Below are 18,987 nucleotides of genomic sequence, written 5' to 3' on the forward strand. Positions count from 1 at the left end.
GGGTAGTTGTGAATGAACTTCTGCACCACCAAATTCAGCACATGCGCCAAGCAAGGGATGTGCGTCAAATTGGCTAGTCCCAGAGCTGCAACGAGATTTCGCCCATTATCACACACCACCAGGCCGGGCTTGAGGCTCACCGGCAGCAACCACTCGTCGGTCTGTTGTTCTATACCCCGCCACAACTCCTGTGCGGTGTGGGGCCTGTCCCCCAAACATATGAGTTTCAGAATGGCCTGCTGACGTTTACCCCGGGCTGTGCTGAAGTTGGTGGTGAAGGTGTGTGGCTGACTGGATGAGCAGGTGGAAGAAGAGGAGGAGGAAGCCGAGAAGGAGGAGGTGGCAACAGGAGGCAAAGAATGTTGCCCTGCGATCCTTGGCGGCGGAAGGACGTGCGCCAAACAGCTCTCCGCCTGGGGCCCAGCTGCCACTACATTTACCCAGTGTGCAGTTAGGGAGATATAGCGTCCCTGGCCGTGCTTACTGGTCCACGTATCTGTGGTTAGGTGGACCTTGCCACAGATGGCGTTGCGCAGTGCACACTTGATTTTATCGGATACTTGGTTGTGCAGGGAAGGCACGGCTCTCTTGGAGAAGTAGTGCCGGCTGGGAACAACATACTGTGGGACAGCAAGCGACATGAGCTGTTTGAAGCTGTCTGTGTCCACCAGCCTAAATGACAGCATTTCATAGGCCAGTAGTTTAGAAATGCTGGCATTCAGGGCCAGGGATCGAGGGTGGCTAGGTGGGAATTTACGCTTTCTATCAAATGTTTGTGAGATGGAGAGCTGAACGCTGGCGTGTGACATGGTTGAGACGCTTGGTGACGGAGGTGGTGGTGGTGGTGTTGGTGGTACATCCCCTGTTTGCTGGGCGGCAGGTGCCAACGTTCCTCCAGAGGCGGAGGAAGAGGCCGAGGCGGCAGCAGCAGAATAGGCCGAGGCGGCAGCAGCAGAAGAGGTAGCAGGGGGAGCCTGAGTGACTTCCTTGGTTTTAAGGTGTTTACTCCACTGCAGTTCATGCTTTGCATGCAGGTGCCTGGTCATGCAGGTTGTGCTCAGGTTCAGAACGTTAATGCCTCGCTTCAGGCTCTGATGGCACAGCGTGCAAACCACTCGGGTCTTGTCGTCAGCACATTGTTTGAAGAAGTGCCATGCCAGGGAACTCCTTGAAGCTGCCTTTGGGGTGCTCGGTCCCAGATGGCGGCGGTCAGTAGCAGGCGGAGTCTCTTGGCGGCGGGTGTTCTGCTTTTGCCCACTGCTCCCTCTTTTGCTACGCTGTTGGCTCGGTCTCACCACTGCCTCTTCCTCCGAACTGTGAAAGTCAGTGGCACGACCTTCATTCCATGTGGGGTCTAGGACCTCATCGTCCCCTGCATCGTCTTCCACCCAGTCTTGATCCCTGACCTCCTGTTCAGTCTGCACACTGCAGAAAGACGCAGCAGTTGGCACCTGTGTTTCGTCATCATCAGAGACATGCTGAGGTGGTATTCCCATGTCCTCATCATCAGGAAACATAAGTGGTTGTGCGTCAGTGCATTCTATGTCTTTCACCGCTGGGGAAGGGCTAGGTGGATGCCCTTGGGAAACCCTGCCAGCGGAGTCTTCAAACAGCATAAGAGACTGCTGCATAACTTGAGGCTGAGACAGTTTCCCTGGTATGCATGGGGGTGATGTGACAGACTGATGGGGTTGGTTTTCAGGCGCCATCTGTGCGCTTTCTGCAGAAGACTGGGTGGGAGATAATGTGAACGTGCTGGATCCACTGTCGGCCACCCAATTGACTAATGCCTGTACCTGCTCAGGCCTTACCATCCTTAGAACGGCATTGGGCCCCACCATATATCGCTGTAAATTCTGGCGGCTACTGGGACCTGAGGTAGTTGGTACACTAGGACGTGTGGATGTGGCAGAACGGCCACGTCCTCTCCCAGCACCAGAGGGTCCACTAACACCACCACGACCATGTCCACGTCCGCGTCCCTTACTAGATGTTTTTCTCATTGTTATGGTTCACCACAACAACAAATATATTATTTGGCCCAATGTATTGTATTCAAATTCAGCGGGATATAAATTTGAGGCCTAGTATTTAGGCGCTGGGTGACCGGTATGGATTTAGTGACAGAATTAGACTTGGAAATGCACAGAAGCGTGTGTGTGAAGTTATTCTGAATGACCCTATGTGCACCTTCAATATGATCTACCCTTTTAGGGATAGATTTCAAATAGCTCTGATATAGCAGAAACGACTAAATTATGAAATTGCTAAATTGGGAATTGTATTTCAACCCAGAACAAAAAATGTGCTTTGACGGACACTAAATAACTTTCCCAGCCACAACAGGACAGCGGTAACGAGAGATTTAGCGGGATATAAATTTGAGGCCTAGTATTTAGGCGCTGGGTGACAGGTATGGGTTTAGTGCCAGAATTAGACTTGGAAATACACAGTAGCGGGTGTGTGTGAAGTTATTCTGAATGACCCAATGTGCACCTTGAATATTATATACCCTTTTAGGGATAGATTTCAAATAGCTCTGATATAGCAGAAACCACTAAATTATGAAATTGCTAAATTGGGAATTGTATTTCAACCCAGAACAAGAAATGTGCTTGAACGGACACTAAATAACTCGCCCAGCTACAGCACTAAGGACAGATTTAGCGGGATATAAATTTGAGGCCTAGTATTTAGGCGCTGGGTGACAGGTATGGGTTTAGTGCCAGAATTAGACTTGGAAATACACAGTAGCGGGTGTGTGTGAAGTTATTCTGAATGACCCAATGTGCACCTTGAATATTATATACCCTTTTAGGGATAGATTTCAAATAGCTCTGATATAGCAGAAACCACTAAATTATGAAATTGCTAAATTGGGAATTGTATTTCAACCCAGAACAAGAAATGTGCTTGAACGGACACTAAATAACTCGCCCAGCTACAGCACTAAGGACAGATTTAGCGGGATATAAATTTGAGGCCTAGTATTTAGGCGCTGGGTGACAGGTATGGGTTTAGTGCCAGAATTAGACTTGGAAATACACAGTAGCGGGTGTGTGTGAAGTTATTCTGAATGACCCAATGTGTACCTTGAATATTATATACCCTTTTAGGGATAGATTTCAAATAGCTCTGATATAGCAGAAACCACTAAATTATGAAATTGCTAAATTGGGAATTGTATTTCAACCCAGAACAAGAAATGTGCTTGAACGGACACTAAATAACTCGCCCAGCTACAGCACTAAGGACAGATTTAGCGGGATATAAATTTGAGGCCTAGTATTTAGGCGCTGGGTGACAGGTATGGGTTTAGTGCCAGAATTAGACTTGGAAATACACAGTAGCGGGTGTGTGTGAAGTTATTCTGAATGACCCAATGTGCACCTTGAATATTATATACCCTTTTAGGGATAGATTTCAAATAGCTCTGATATAGCAGAAACCACTAAATTATGAAATTGCTAAATTGGGAATTGTATTTCAACCCAGAACAAGAAATGTGCTTGAACGGACACTAAATAACTCGCCCAGCTACAGCACTAGGGACAGATTTAGCGGGATATAAATTTGAGGCCTAGTATTTAGGCGCTGGGTGACAGGTATGGGTTTAGTGCCAGAATTAGACTTGGAAATACACAGTAGCGGGTGTGTGTGAAGTTATTCTGAATGACCCAATGTGCACCTTGAATATTATATACCCTTTTAGGGATAGATTTCAAATAGCTCTGATATAGCAGAAACCACTAAATTATGAAATTGCTAAATTGGGAATTGTATTTCAACCCAGAACAAGAAATGTGCTTGAACGGACACTAAATAACTCGCCCAGCTACAGCACTAAGGACAGATTTAGCGGGATATAAATTTGAGGCCTAGTATTTAGGCGCTGGGTGACAGGTATGGGTTTAGTGCCAGAATTAGACTTGGAAATACACAGTAGCGGGTGTGTGTGAAGTTATTCTGAATGACCCAATGTGCACCTTGAATATTATATACCCTTTTAGGGATAGATTTCAAATAGCTCTGATATAGCAGAAACCACTAAATTATGAAATTGCTAAATTGGGAATTGTATTTCAACCCAGAACAAGAAATGTGCTTGAACGGACACTAAATAACTCGCCCAGCTACAGCACTAAGGACAGATTTAGCGGGATATAAATTTGAGGCCTAGTATTTAGGCGCTGGGTGACAGGTATGGGTTTAGTGCCAGAATTAGACTTGGAAATACACAGTAGCGGGTGTGTGTGAAGTTATTCTGAATGACCCAATGTGCACCTTGAATATTATATACCCTTTTAGGGATAGATTTCAAATAGCTCTGATATAGCAGAAACCACTAAATTATGAAATTGCTAAATTGGGAATTGTATTTCAACCCAGAACAAGAAATGTGCTTGAACGGACACTAAATAACTCGCCCAGCTACAGCACTAAGGACAGATTTAGCGGGATATAAATTTGAGGCCTAGTATTTAGGCGCTGGGTGACAGGTATGGGTTTAGTGCCAGAATTAGACTTGGAAATACACAGTAGCGGGTGTGTGTGAAGTTATTCTGAATGACCCAATGTGCACCTTGAATATTATATACCCTTTTAGGGATAGATTTCAAATAGCTCTGATATAGCAGAAACCACTAAATTATGAAATTGCTAAATTGGGAATTGTATTTCAACCCAGAACAAGAAATGTGCTTGAACGGACACTAAATAACTCGCCCAGCTACAGCACTAGGGACAGATTTAGCTGGATATAAATTTGAGGCCTAGTATTTAGGCGCTGGGTGACAGGTATGGGTTTAGTGCCAGAATTAGACTTGGAAATACACAGTAGCGGGTGTGTGTGAAGTTATTCTGAATGACCCAATGTGCACCTTGAATATTATATACCCTTTTAGGGATAGATTTCAAATAGCTCTGATATAGCAGAAACCACTAAATTATGAAATTGCTAAATTGGGAATTGTATTTCAACCCAGAACAAGAAATGTGCTTGAACGGACACTAAATAACTCGCCCAGCTACAGCACTAAGGACAGATTTAGCGGGATATAAATTTGAGGCCTAGTATTTAGGCGCTGGGTGACAGGTATGGGTTTAGTGCCAGAATTAGACTGGGATATGGCCCAAAAATAAACAGACTATTGCTGGTTAAATGCACTTGGTGTGACAGCTTCACCCTGATGTAGGCTTTAGCCAAAAAACAACCACACCATTGAGGGTTAAATGCACTTGGTGACAGGCGCAGCTTGCCCCTGATTTAGTATATGGCCAAAAAATGAACAGACTATTGCTGGTTAAATGCACTTGGTGTGACAGCTTCACCCTGATGTAGGCTTTAGCCAAAAAACAACCACACCATTGAGGGTTAAATGCACTTGGTGACAGGCGCAGCTTGCCCCTGATTTTGTATATGGCCAAAAAATGAACAGACTATTGCTGGTTAAATGCACTTGGTGTGACAGCTTCACCCTGATGTAGGCTTTAGCCAAAAAACAACCACACCATTGAGGGTTAAATGCACTTGGTCGCAGCTTGTGCTGGCGCACCACAAGACACAAAATGGCCGCCGATCACCCCAGAAAAATGTGACTGACAAACGGTCTGGGCAGCCTAAAAACAGTGAGCAATTGAGGATCAGCAGCTCAATGATCCACAGCTGCAGATCGATCAGTTAATCAAGTCCTTTGGAGGAGTTAATCTGCCTAATCTCGCCCTACTGTCGCAGCCGCAACCTCTCCCTACGCTAATCAGAGCAGAGTGACGGGCGGCGCTATGTGACTCCAGCTTAAATAGAGGCTGGGTCACATGGTGCTCTGGCCAATCACAGCCATGCCAATAGTAGGCATGGCTGTGATGGCCTCTTGGGGCAAGTAGTATGACGCTTGTTGATTGGCTGCTTTGCAGCCTTTCAAAAAGCGCCAAGAAAGCGTCACAAAAGCGCGAAGAAAGCGACGAACACCGAACCCGAACCCGGACTTTTACGAAAATGTCCGGGTTCGGGTCCGTGTCACGGACACCCCAAAATTCGGTACGAACCCGAACTATACAGTTCGAGTTCGCTCATCCCTACTTAAGAGGTTAATAACAGTATTATTGACAGTATTATTTCTGCTTAGGACATTGTTGCCACGCTTGGTAATCTTGTTATGCAGGAGAAAACCACTAATAATGATAATGGCACCAAGAACTGGGGACCAAATGGACAGACACAAGAAAAGGAATGGGGGGGGAAGGGGAGACAGTGAGAAAGAATAAACACGCAGGAATGATGCACATAAATGCACATGTTTATATATAAATGAACATATTTGTTATTGGTATATGTACATCAATTCCTTTTTCAGGTTAAGGCCATATGGAACTCTAGTGTTCAGCCTGAAGATCCAGAACGCCTCCCGTAGGAGGAGTTTCTTGCGGTGGTCACCACCTCTCTTGGGGGCAAATACCCTCTCTATCGCGAAGGCTTTAAAGCCCCTTACTTGACGATCATGTATTTGTATAAAATGTCTAGCTACATTCGAAATATTAAGTGCATTAGGGTTGCTTATATAATTTAAATGTTCCAGAAGGCGATTCCTGAATCTTCGGATCGTACTTCCAACATACATTAAGTCGCAATCCGTGCACTGTATAATGTATACCACTCCTGCAGTGTTGCAATTGATATAGCTTTGTATTGGAAAGCTGCAGGAGTGGTCAGATCTGTCAAAGGACTTAGAGGGGGTGGCATAGATGCAAGTCTTGCAGGGATTGCCCCCGCATTTGGAAAAGCCCTTGTATCTGAGCCAACTAGGCTTCATGCTGGCTCCCATCCTATTGGCCGTGAAGAGGGATGGGGACAGTGAGCAGGACAATGTAGTGGCTTTTCTGGAAACAATTTTGAGACCTGATTTCAGGGCATTATATAATATTTCGTCATCATACAGAATAGGCAGACAGCCCTTAATGATGGACCTGATTTTATTGAACTCCTTGCTATATGCCAGCGATAACGTTGGTACATTGTCCTGGTCACTGTTCCCATACCTCTCCATCCTCCTGGATGGGGTATCCCGTTTGCCTCCTGCTGCTATTTTGCCAAAAAGCATTTCCCCTCTATTTTTCCTCCGTGCAATAGCTCTGCCCCTCTCTAGCATCCAGGTAGGGTAATTTCTGGCTTTTAATCTGACATCTACCTTATTAAATTCCTCGTCCAGAAGTGCAGGGAGACTGCCGTTCCTGGCTGCTCGTGTGTATTCCCCAACGGGGATCGCCCTGATGGTATGTAGGGGATGATGGCTCCTGGCATTCAGGATGGAATTTCCGGCCACCTCTTTTCTATATGTTCGGGTGTGCACCACTTCACCTGGGCAACCTCGGAGCGTCAGGTCTAAGAAATTGATAGTGGTCTCACCAAAGGCACATGTGAAACGTAAGTTGTAATTGTTCGCATTGAGGTACATCTGGAGGTCCGGGACGGCAGATACACCGCCCGCCCAAATCATGAGCAGGTCATCGATGTATCTGCCGTACCAGACCAATCCAACCCCAAAAGGGTTGTCCACATTATATATGAATTTTTCTTCCCAGTATGCCATGGTTAAATTCGCCAGCGAGGGCGAAAATTTCGCCCCCATTGACACTCCGCGTGTCTGTAAGTAATGCACACCGTCGAACATAAAATAATTGTGAATGAGCAAGAAGGCTGTGACCTCACACACATAATCAATGTAGTTGGGGCCACATCCCGTATACCTATGGAGATGGTATTCCATGGCCATCAGGGCGACCCCGTGGGGGATGGAGGGGTACAGAGCTATAACATCCGCCGTGATCCATATATAGTTGGCTTCCCATTTTAGGCTGTACATGGCTCTTAATACGTCTGATGTATCCTTAAGGAAACCCGGCGTGCGCCTGACAAGTGGCTGGAGGATGTTGTCCAGCCAACTGCCCAGGCGCTCCGTCAGGGATCCCATGCCTTTGGTGCAATTAAGGTGTTGCCATTGCTCTTGTTGCACCCAAGCTCCATTCATTTCTGTGACCAGCATCTCTCTCACTGCTTTGATTAGTAGTAAAGCTGCAAGGGAGGGGCTAGCCACAGAAGGGCTTGGTCCACTGGTGACAGATTCCCTTCATGGATCACCTCACATTACAAATACAGATGCATTTATTAGATTCTATGGGACCTAATAAAAGATCTGAGAACTGGAGGAGTTTAAACGTTCATAAAAAGGAATTAGGATGGAAAGGAGCTATCCACAACGTCTCTATCTCAATTTCTTTGCTATATGCATGGTGGGAGGCGCATGATACCAAGTATCAAAGTTACGCTTCCTGATAATGATATCTGGCAGTGAAATACAGCTGTGGGAACCATGAGCAAACAACTGAGATTTAGGGATATAGTAATGTTAGATGCCCAGATAAAAAATGCTGGAACTTCAATAAGGCTTTGCGTGGAATTGAGAAAGTGTCTCAAAAGATATAGGAAATTTGGTTGTGCCATCATTTTATAAAGGGTTTTTAAGATAACAAAAAATCCAGCCCTTCTATAGCCTAAAATAAAAATAAAAATCATCTTATATTCCCCTCTTTCTCCAGTGCCATTCATTGCAGTGCTGATCCTGTTCTCCTGCTGCTGCTTGTTTACAAACTGCCGTGGTGATGTGCTGGTATATGGCATATATCTGCTGCAGCCAATCACTGTCCTTAGTGGTCTAACACTGAGAACAGTGATTGGCTGCAGCAGTCATGTGTCATACATCTGAATATGACCTACACTGTGACGTGTACAGAGACATACAGGTGTACGGAACATCTCCACTGCAGCCTATCACCGTCCTTAGAATTCTGAGGACAATGATTGGCTGCAGCGGCCACCTGCGTAAACAAAATGCAATATACAGTAACAATCAGATGAGCCTACCTATACCCTGCGTTACCAAACACTGTCAGTTCACATGGAAATGTCAGATACGCAGCTGAAGGCATATATGTTGGTCCCATGTTCATACAGTATGTGCCCACATTGCTGAGAAAAATGAAGTTTTAATATATGCAAATGAGTCTCTAGGAGCAACAGGGGCGTTGCCGTTACTCTTAGAGGCTCAGCTTTCCCTGGAACTGCCGCACCCTCTCCATTTTGATAGACAGGGCCATCCAGTGTAAACGACATCACTCCTGGTCCTGTCAATCAAAGTGCAGAGGGTGCGGTAGTTGCAAAGAGATCTAGATGTAACAGCAACTCCACATTACTCCTAGAGGCTCATTTACATATACTAAAACATTACTATTTTCAGCAGTGCAGGCACATATGAACATGGGACCAACACAGATGCCTTTAACTGCCAAGTGGACAGGTAACAGGTCAGCCAGTGTCATAGGTACAAAACTGCTGACAGATGCTCTTTTACAATAACATATTTACCTTGATTGGTCTTCTAGGTAAAATGAAAAAGAAAAACAGAAACTAGACACTGGTAAGGCCTCTTTCACACTTGCGTTGTCCGGATCCGGCGTGTACTCCACTTGCCGGAATTACACGCCAGATCCGGAAAAACGCAAGTGAACTGAAAGCATTTGAAGACGGATCCGTCTTCAAAATGCTTTCAGTGTTACTATGGCAGCCAGGACGCTATTAAAGTCCTGGTTGCCATAGTAGTAGTGGGGAGCGGGGGAGCGATATACTTACAGTCCGTGTGGCTCCCGGGGTGCTCCAGAGTGACGTCAGAGCGCCCCATGCACATGGATGACGTGAGCGTCCCGGCAGCCATGGTAACCATTCAGAAAAAGCGAAATGTCGGATCCGGCAATGCGCCGAAACGACGTTTAGCTTAAGGCCGGATCCGGATCAATGCCTTTCAATGGGCATTAATTCCGGATCCGGCCTTGGGGCAAGTGTTCAGGATTTTTGGCCGGAGCAAAAAGCGCAGCATGCTGCAGTATTTTCTACGGCCAAAAAACGTTTCGTTCCGGACCTGAAGACATCCTGATGCATCCTGAACGGATTTCACTCCATTCAGAATGCATTAGGATAAAACTGATCAGGATTCTTCCGGCATAGAGCCCCGACGACGGAACTCTATGCCGGAAGAAAAGAACGCAGGTGTGAAAGAGCCCTAAGTGGAGTATGGTGACACCTCAAATTAAAAGCTATAACCAGGAATTGGCACTGTCCCACAAGTTGCAGGGTACATACAGTAGAAAAGTATGACAGTCTGTGTGCTGCGCATGTCTGCCCTATGACCTGACAGTGGTGTAGCGGGTGTAGTGTGTCTGCAGTGCCTGCTCCCTTGGGTGTAGTGTGTCTGCAGTGCCTGCTCCCTTGGGTGTAGTGTGTCTGCAGTGCCTGCTCTCTTGGGTGTAGTGTGTCTGCAGTGCCTGCTCCCTTGGGTGTAGTGTGTCTGCAGTGCCTGCTCTCTTGGGTGTAGTGTGTCTGCAGTGCCTGCTCTCTTGGGTGTAGTGTGTCTGCAGTGCCTGCTCCCTTGGGTGTAGTGTGTCTGCAGTGCCTGCTCCCTTGGGTGTAGTGTGTCTGCAGTGCCTGCTCTCTTGGGTGTAGTGTGTCTGCAGTGCCTGCTCCCTTGGGTGTAGTGTGTCTGCAGTGCCTGCTCCCTTGGGTGTAGTGTGTCTGCAGTGCCTGCTCCCTTGGGTGTAGTGTGTCTGCAGTGCCTGCTCCCTTGGCTGTGGTGTATGAGAAGCCAACAGTCAGAACTACATTTTTGTACCAGTTGAAAGAATGTCCAGTTACTCCACTGAGTAGTTGTAGAAGAATAGACTGATTGGAACTGGTAAATTGTGACCATACCCTGGTTTACAAATACCTGTGCCCTTAAATTTAGGTGTACGTCCCGTTTCTGTACCAGTTTCGCTGTGTAAATGAGGATTGAAATCTACTCTAGCTAGGGGCTGGAGTGCCCTTCAATATAGGCACACGGCCTGAGCTTTGTCATATATTAAGCACATCCTCCAGCAGCGCAGCGGGTATCAAAAAACATTGGTCTTTGATAAATGACCCCCAATATATTTGGTATAACTAATATATTGATACATTTTGCTACCTACAGTATATCCCTATTCTGTGCCACACTATGATGTTGGAATGATAAGCTATACAGCTACCAACATACAAATTATTATTAAGTAAAGTATGACAAATCAGTAAGGTATACTGTATAGAACGATTCTGCGATCTGCTTTCATACTCACAAGCTGTGTGGGTGTGTGAGGTTATACAGACTCGCCAGGAGGGTACCCTGCAGTTCCCACAAGCAGCCACTGGGTGGTGGTATCAGATTTTTGAAAGTATTTCCTTCTAGCTAAACATGGTTGTAGAGCAGCAGTTCTCTATGCATCTATTTATGTATCCCCCCTTTCCTTCTAACGACTTACCTGCTCATATGGCCTTTTTACCATGATCCAGCAATGTAGTCTTACTTCACACCGACTAGCCATGTTCAGGACATGTCTTTGCAGTGTTAACCATGTGTCATCGTGTTCTTTCACTCTCCTCACTAAGGGTTCATTCACACGTCCGTGTGTGTTTTGCGGATCCGCAAAACACAGACAGCGGCAATGTGCGTTTCCGCATTTTGCGGACCGCACATCGCCGGCACTTAATAGAAAATGCCTAATCTGGTCCGCAATTGCGGACAAGAATAGGACACGTTCTATTTTTTTCGGGAACGGAATTGAGGATCCGCAATTCCGGATCTGGGCAGCTTATCGTGTGGCCCCATAGAAATGAATAGGTCCGCAATTCCGTTCCGCATAATGCGGAACAGAATTGCGGGCGTGTGAATGGACTCCAAGGCTGTCCCCAGTAATGGATGTCAGAGCTCTGTCAGGTTAGGCCAGGTTCACATCACCGTTATGCATTCCGTTATTGTTTTCCGTTATAACATGGTTATACAATGCGTTTCTGGGACAGACCAACCCCTCGTCAGGTAAGTACAACAATCTTTTTTTAATCTTAGTTTATGAATGTTTATCTTTGTTGAGCCCCCTAGTGACTGGCCTACTTTGGTGCCTTAAAGGGGTTGTCCAGGTATTTCATATTATTGATGGTTCTATCCAAGGGATAAGCCATCTGTATCAGATTGGTGGGGGTCAAACACCTGTTACTGTGTAGCAAGAAGTCAGTGCCACAACTACATAGCTCCGTCCACTCTGTAGAGAACGGATCTGGTAACTGCAGCACTGCTCCAAGTCACTTCAGTATGAGTGGCGCTGCAGCTACCAGCTCCGTCCACTACATACTGTAATGGATGGCGGTCTGTAGTTCAGGTGCTGAGTGCTGGGTGTCCCCCTCCGATCTGATATTGATGGTCTTTCCTGAGGACAAGCCATGAATTTTAAAATCCTGGGAAACCCCCCCCCCCTCTAATGATAAAGCATTTTATTTATTGCCACATTCTAAGGCTACATTCACACGACCGTATAAATGAGTCTGCATCCGTTCCGCAATTTTGTGGAACAGGTGCCGGCCCCATTCATTTCTATGGTGCTGCAAAAGATGAGGACAGCACACTATGTGCTGTCTGCATCCGTAGTTCCGTGGCCCCGCAAAAAAAAAAAAAATAGAACATGTCCTATTCTTGTGAGAAATTGCAGACAAGAATAGGCATTTTCTATGATAGCCGCGGCATGTGCGGTCCGCAAATTGTGGAACGCAATGGGCCTCTGTCCATGTTTTGTGGATGCGCAAAACACCACATTCGTGTAAATGTAGCCTAAGAACTATAGTATTTTTATTTTCGTATTGATCTAGCTTGTTTTTTTTATTTTTGGGGGATGAGTTGTATTTTTAATGGCTTTATTTTGTAATACATCTAGCTATTACATTTTGGGGGTGGGATGGGAAAAATACAGAAAATGTACATTTATTTTTTTATTTTGGCTTTTGTTGATATGGCATTTACCATGTTGTATAAAGGAGATGTTTCATTTTTGGGTTAATACAATTAACAATTATGGCAATATTAAATTTATGCAGTGTTTGTTGTGTTTTACTACTTTTACAACAATTTCTTTTACCAAGAGCCATACCTGTTTCATTCTTCTGTCGACAGAGCTGTAGAAGTGCTCATTTTAGTCCATACAATTTGATTGCTTTCTTCATTTTTTGAGAGGCAGATATAAAAGAGCAATTGCATTTTTTTTATATTATTTTTATTTATTTTTTTACTTTGTTCACCTTGTTGAATATTTAACATAATAATTTTATAGTTTTAGTCCTTATGAACTCGGCGATACCAATTATGTGTGTTTTGAAACCTTTATTTTCCACAGGGCCTAATATCCTTCTGTACATGGTAATCCAGGAGGTCATTGTTAGGCCTCCAGTTGCTACAACAACCACTGGCACCCTGAACCAAGGAGGACCTTCCCTTTGAAACCACTGTTATGCCATAGGGATCAAATGATCAAGATCGTGGGATCCTAGCCATTAGTGCAGGAGCTGAGCACATGTTCCATTGGCACAGGAAACCCATGCCTTGCAGAACCTGCATGCTGTAAAAAGGATATATTGCAGGTTTAAAGGGGTTGTGCACCTGTGCAGGAGGGGGTTTGACAGCCCCCATCTTGGGCAGACCTGTGAAGGAAAGCCTACTTACCTGCTTCCTGTCACTGGCTCTCCACTCCTTCTCTCCGCGGCTTTGATTGCTCTGCTCCCAGGATGTCAACTTGCATTTTGATGTAGCCGCAGCCAATCGCTGGCTACAGAAGTGACCTGCTGCCCTTGCATCATGTCAAATGGTCACGTCATGCAAGGCAAGCAGGTCACTGTTGTGCACTGCAGCAACTGGCCACAGCAGCATCAAAATGGAAGTTGACATCCTGGGAGTACAGCAGATCAGCAAAGGCCAGGTAGAGAAGAAGAGGGATGCCAGTGCAGAGAAGCAGGTAAGTAGACTTTCCTTCGCAGGTCTGCCTAAGAGGGAGGTTTGCCAACTCCCCCCTCCCACCCAAAGTGCAAGAAGTTCACAGATGTGGACTGGAAGCCCAGGAGCCAGAACCGAGCAGCAGGGACCACTTGTGTATCGATTTATCCACATGTCCCACTGGCTGAAGGGGGAAGGGGGAGATAAAAAAAAGGGGGTTGTCTGGTTTTCTCATATTGATGACCTATCCCTGCCGATCAGCTGTTTGAAGACAGCACGGTGCTCATACGCTCTCTTCGCTGTTTATCTGCTCACCATCTACATTGCAGTGCAGTGTAACTACATCTGCTCCGTCCCATTCAGCACTAGAGCAGTTGTAGTTACACTCCTATGAATGGGAAGGAGCAGCAGTAATTACACTCTTCAATCAGCTGATCAGCCTGGGTGCTGGGAGTCATACCCCTGCAGTTCTGATATTGATGACCTATCCTAAAAATAAATTATCAATATGAGAAAACCGGACAACCTTTTTAAGTAAATTCACTATTTAGTGCAATCACACATAGTATCAAATATATCACAAAGACTGTGTTTGTAGTTCCAAACTTAGGCGGTTTGAAACATGTATGTACTAATTCTGCATGTAGTACAGGCACTAGAAAATTTAGGAACACCATATAAACATTTTTGCATTTTTTTTTTCTGCGTTCACGTCCATTTTGGAGATCCAACTGCCTGATCCAGTGCAAATGCCGGCTGTTGGCAAGACAAAAAAAAACATTTCATGCGATGCTTTTTTTTGTCCAGCCGAAACCTGCCATTTATGCTGGGAATCCACTAGATCACAGCTGGACCTCATTGCAGTCAATAGGGATCTGGCTGTGAAGTAGAAGATCTGTTAGGCTGCTCTGTGGTCCAGAACAGCCTGCTGGATCTCCAAACAGAGATGTGAACAAAGCCTAACCAGATAATGAAACCTATTCCTTTTTCTAATCTGTTTTTATTCAGTTTCTTGCCTGAGCTGTTGTTAACAGCATTTAGACCAGGCATCCTCAAACTGCGGCCCTCCAGCTGTTGTAAAACTACAACTCCCACAATGCCCTGCTGTAGGCTGATACCTGTAGGCTGTTCGGGCATGCTGGGAGTTGCAGTTTTGCAACAGCTGGAGGGCCGCAGTTTGAGGATGCCTGATTTAGATATATGCTGTACAGCAGCCACATGGACCATAGGCACAATAGAAAGGAGATGTTCATTGACTTCTATGGGAGAACTTTCTAGGCATGCTTTGGGACCTGTGCAAAAGTCATTGAACAAGGAGGGGGGAGTAGGTAAGTTTTGACAATCAGGGATTGTGAATGGTGCTATGTTGCGTTATCTACTATATATATATATATATATATATATATATATATATATATAGTAGGTGTTATCTGGCATTGTAATGCTGCCTGTGATGATAATGATTGCTGAAAAGTGATCTCAACAGAGCAATCAAATGCAGATAATGAGATGGCAAATTAAAAATAACGTATCCAGAAATTGTTAAAAATATATTTAACAAAAAAACTTTAAATAGGTCATTTTCTGAGAACGCGTTTCCTTTTATTCCCACATATCCTAAAATAGCAGTATGTGGGGAAAAAAAGAAGGGCATTCTTATAATAAAGCAATTTTGAGGCTGCTAGCTTCAGCAGCGACTGCTGTGTGTTGTGAATAATTAATACATAAATATCTTATGACTATAATTTGTGTACAATATTTCAGTTTCTACCTAAGGCTGCAAAATGGCTAAGCAAACGACTGCAGTAATTAAAGTGCATATTATATCAGTGACGTGGGCATTTTTTTACTTCAAAGTTATTTTAAAATGATATGATACATACACAAGCTTCTCTAAATTCCAAATGCATTCATTTATTCATTGATATATCTTTCTAAATACCGCTCAGTACATACTAAGGGCTCATGCACACAAACGTATTTTCTTTCCATGTCCGTTACATTTTTGGGCAGACTGTGTGCGGAACCATTCATTTAAATGGGTCTGCAAAAAAAGAATCGGAAGTTATATGTCCGTATTTCCGTCCTTTAATTGTCCGCATAATGGACAAAGATAGGACTGTTCTATTAGGGGCCAGCTGTTCTGTTCCGCAAAATACGGAATGCACATGACCATCATCTGTATTTTCTGCGGATCTGTGTTTTACAGATCGCAAAATGCATACGGTCGTGTGCATGAGCCCTAACAGTTACATTCTGAATTGATCTATGTGTTCCTTATTGAACAACAGTTTACAACAATTATAATGGGTCACAAAAAATAAGAGTTATTTTGAGTGAGTGAACATTTAAATCCATGTACCTTTTCCTGATATTGACGCCGTGATGAATCTAGAGACTGAATAAGGGCAGTAGCATGACCAATGAACATGGCATAGCAAGTGGCACCGACAATCATGCTCAGCATAGTAAGCCAGACATCTGACATGCCCACTGGTGCCTGTTGCCCATACCCGATGCACAACATGTGACTCATGGCTTTGAAAAGAGCATAGGAGTATTGCTTTCCCCAAGAGGCATTCTGTAATAGAGAGAAAAGAAAAATGTTTTCCACTTGTAACATAACAAACTAATTGGCATGTGTAATTCATCATAGTGCTATTGTCATGTGGTGAAAGAGTTCATGCACGATCAGATATAGAAGTTGTTTCATTGTCTTGTAGCAACTGGAATAAATGGTCTAATCAAAAACACAGTTTTAATTTTAGCCACAAAATGCATTGATGGTATTTTGATTAGCTGTGCCATCGCCGTCTGATCACTGAGGATCTGGAAGCAGCTGAATACAAGGCAATCCTTTCTTCATGAGTGTTACTCATAGATGGTTTGAACTTGTTTGAGCTCTTGTTTGTCTACTTTGCAGTGGTGTACACGTGTGTTCTACTTGCTTCCTATTTCATCCCATTTTTTTCATCTTTTTTTCTTCTTTTCTCTAAATTCCTCTTCCCTAGAGTCGCCACATCTCCCATTTTTTGCTCTTTCTTCTCTTTTCTCTTTTCTCTAGTCTATCTAGGTACTTTTATCCCTTTTGATTGCCATTCTTTTAAATTTCTGTTTGCTCTTTTGGGGTACCTTTCCTATTAGTTAAAGGGAACCTTTCATCACTTTTATACTGCTCTCACTCAGAGCAGAATATAGTAGTGACAGACACACTGATGTCAGTGGGGTGTCACTCATGAGCTGAAAGTAAGCGGTTGCCAAGAACCAACATCATAATCATTGGAGCCCAGGCCTTGAAAAGAGTCAAATCTACCTGAGAAGAGTCATGGTTATTCCTAATCTCCTTCTCTCTCACCGTCTGCTGATGTCTTCTCCTTACTTTCTCCCTTAAATACAACTGCCAATCATCAACAGATGGGTATGGAGGGCAGGAGATTATGAATAACCAGGACTCTTCTCACGTAGATTTGATTATTTTCAAGGCCTGGGCTGCAATCATTATGATGCCGGTTCTTGGCAGCCACTTACTTTCAGCTCATGAGTGACACACCGCTGAAATCAGTGTGTCTGTCACTACTATATTCTGCTCTGAGTGAGGGCAGCATAAAAGTGATGACAGGTTCCCTTTAAGGTCCCTCACCAATTTGCCTCTTACAACTTGTTTTATCATCCTGTGGGATCGGATATATTGTTTAATACCTAGTCCCTTAGTATACTTTTATGGTTGTCTCATATTTGTTATATAGAGATGTTTGTTTGGCCAGACCTGCATACCAGAGTGGATTCGTTTATACTTGTACCCATTTTTTGTTACATCTGTAAAAAAAAAACTTTACGTAAAGAATGTCCGTGGATCCGCAAAACACACACGGACGTGTGAATGGACCCTAAATTGTATAGCACCAACAAGCAGATTTACACATAGAGCTCCAGGCAAACTCTACACCTGTGTCCAAAACCAAGGTAACTGGGTCGCTCTTAGGGTGCCTTCACATGCAGCAGATTTTGGGACATAAAACTCCACGTCTGAAAATCAGTTCCATTCACCTTAATGGGTCTTGTAGAAATCAATGTGCTTGTTCCCCCATTCAAATGAATGGAACTGATTTTCAGTTGCCAAATTTTCTGCCACAAAATCTGCCCCGTGTGAAGGCACCCTTATGGACTAAATTCCTTGTTGTCTGTGGGAAATAATCTCCTGAGCTTGGCTAAAAAACTGCTATAGTGCTAAGGGGTACTAAGACCTGATTAATACAATGTAGAGATCTGCCTCAGAGGCTGACTCCTTCGATTAATAAATAAAAAAAATAGTTTAAAACTATTTTCTGGATTTGGAAAGTTGAAGGATTTTCAGATGGAGGTTGACAATGGCCCACATGTAAAGTCTTTTACATAGCCAAGACACCAATGCACGCCTCCTGAACAACTAAATCTTTACATTATTAAACCAGTGGATCTGTGTGTCTATGAGATGTACTAATGAAACTAAGCTTGGAGAACAGCGAACAATACCTAGTATTGAAGATGTTCTGCATGAGATGAATGGGGCAACTGTTTTCAGTAAATTGGGTTTGAAATAAGGCTATCCTCAAATTGAAATGCCCCCAGCAAGGGTCATTACATATGAATGCCATTAAGGTCTTTTCAGATGTAAGAGACTGATGTTTGGAGTATTCTCAACATGTGGTTCAGCAAGAGATCTATAGTTGTCACACAATATTTCGGATTATATTTTTAGGGGGGGCAAGCACACATGAGCATAATGGATGACATTGTAGAGTACTTAAACACCTAAAGAGGAAAGATTTGATGCTGAATAAGAAAAAAAAAACTATTTTTAAAATTACTTTCATGTGCCATGATCTGTTACACAAAAGTATTGGTCCATAGGACAGTAAAATCAAAGCTACCTCTGAAGCCATAAATACTGAAAACCCAGAACAAATGTACAGTTTTCTTGGGTTAGTGTTTCGGGCAGTGGGTGTGGAACTACCTAATCAACTGACTGGATTTGGGCTAATCCTAAGGGTGTTGTCCTGGCAGTCCCCTGGTATTCACCCTTTAACCCCTATACAGGGATCTGGACTTTGCTGAAGGAAATCCACCAGGTTGCTTT

The 18,987-nt window shown here is 44.2% G+C and overlaps 1 protein-coding gene across 1 annotated transcript in view; it reads right to left on the reverse strand.

The window, feature by feature from the left end:
• HCN4 (hyperpolarization activated cyclic nucleotide gated potassium channel 4) overlaps positions 1 to 18,987 on the reverse strand; it is a 236,513-nt gene that overhangs the window by 35,559 nt on the left and 181,967 nt on the right. The window contains exon 4 of the mRNA XM_044283362.1: positions 16,234 to 16,452. Coding sequence (XP_044139297.1) covers positions 16,234 to 16,452 — 219 coding nt within the window. The remainder of the gene's footprint in view (positions 1 to 16,233; positions 16,453 to 18,987) is intronic.

The sequence above is a fragment of the Bufo gargarizans genome, chromosome 2, assembly GCF_014858855.1.
Source record: "Bufo gargarizans isolate SCDJY-AF-19 chromosome 2, ASM1485885v1, whole genome shotgun sequence".
Taxonomy (NCBI): domain Eukaryota; kingdom Metazoa; phylum Chordata; class Amphibia; order Anura; family Bufonidae; genus Bufo; species Bufo gargarizans.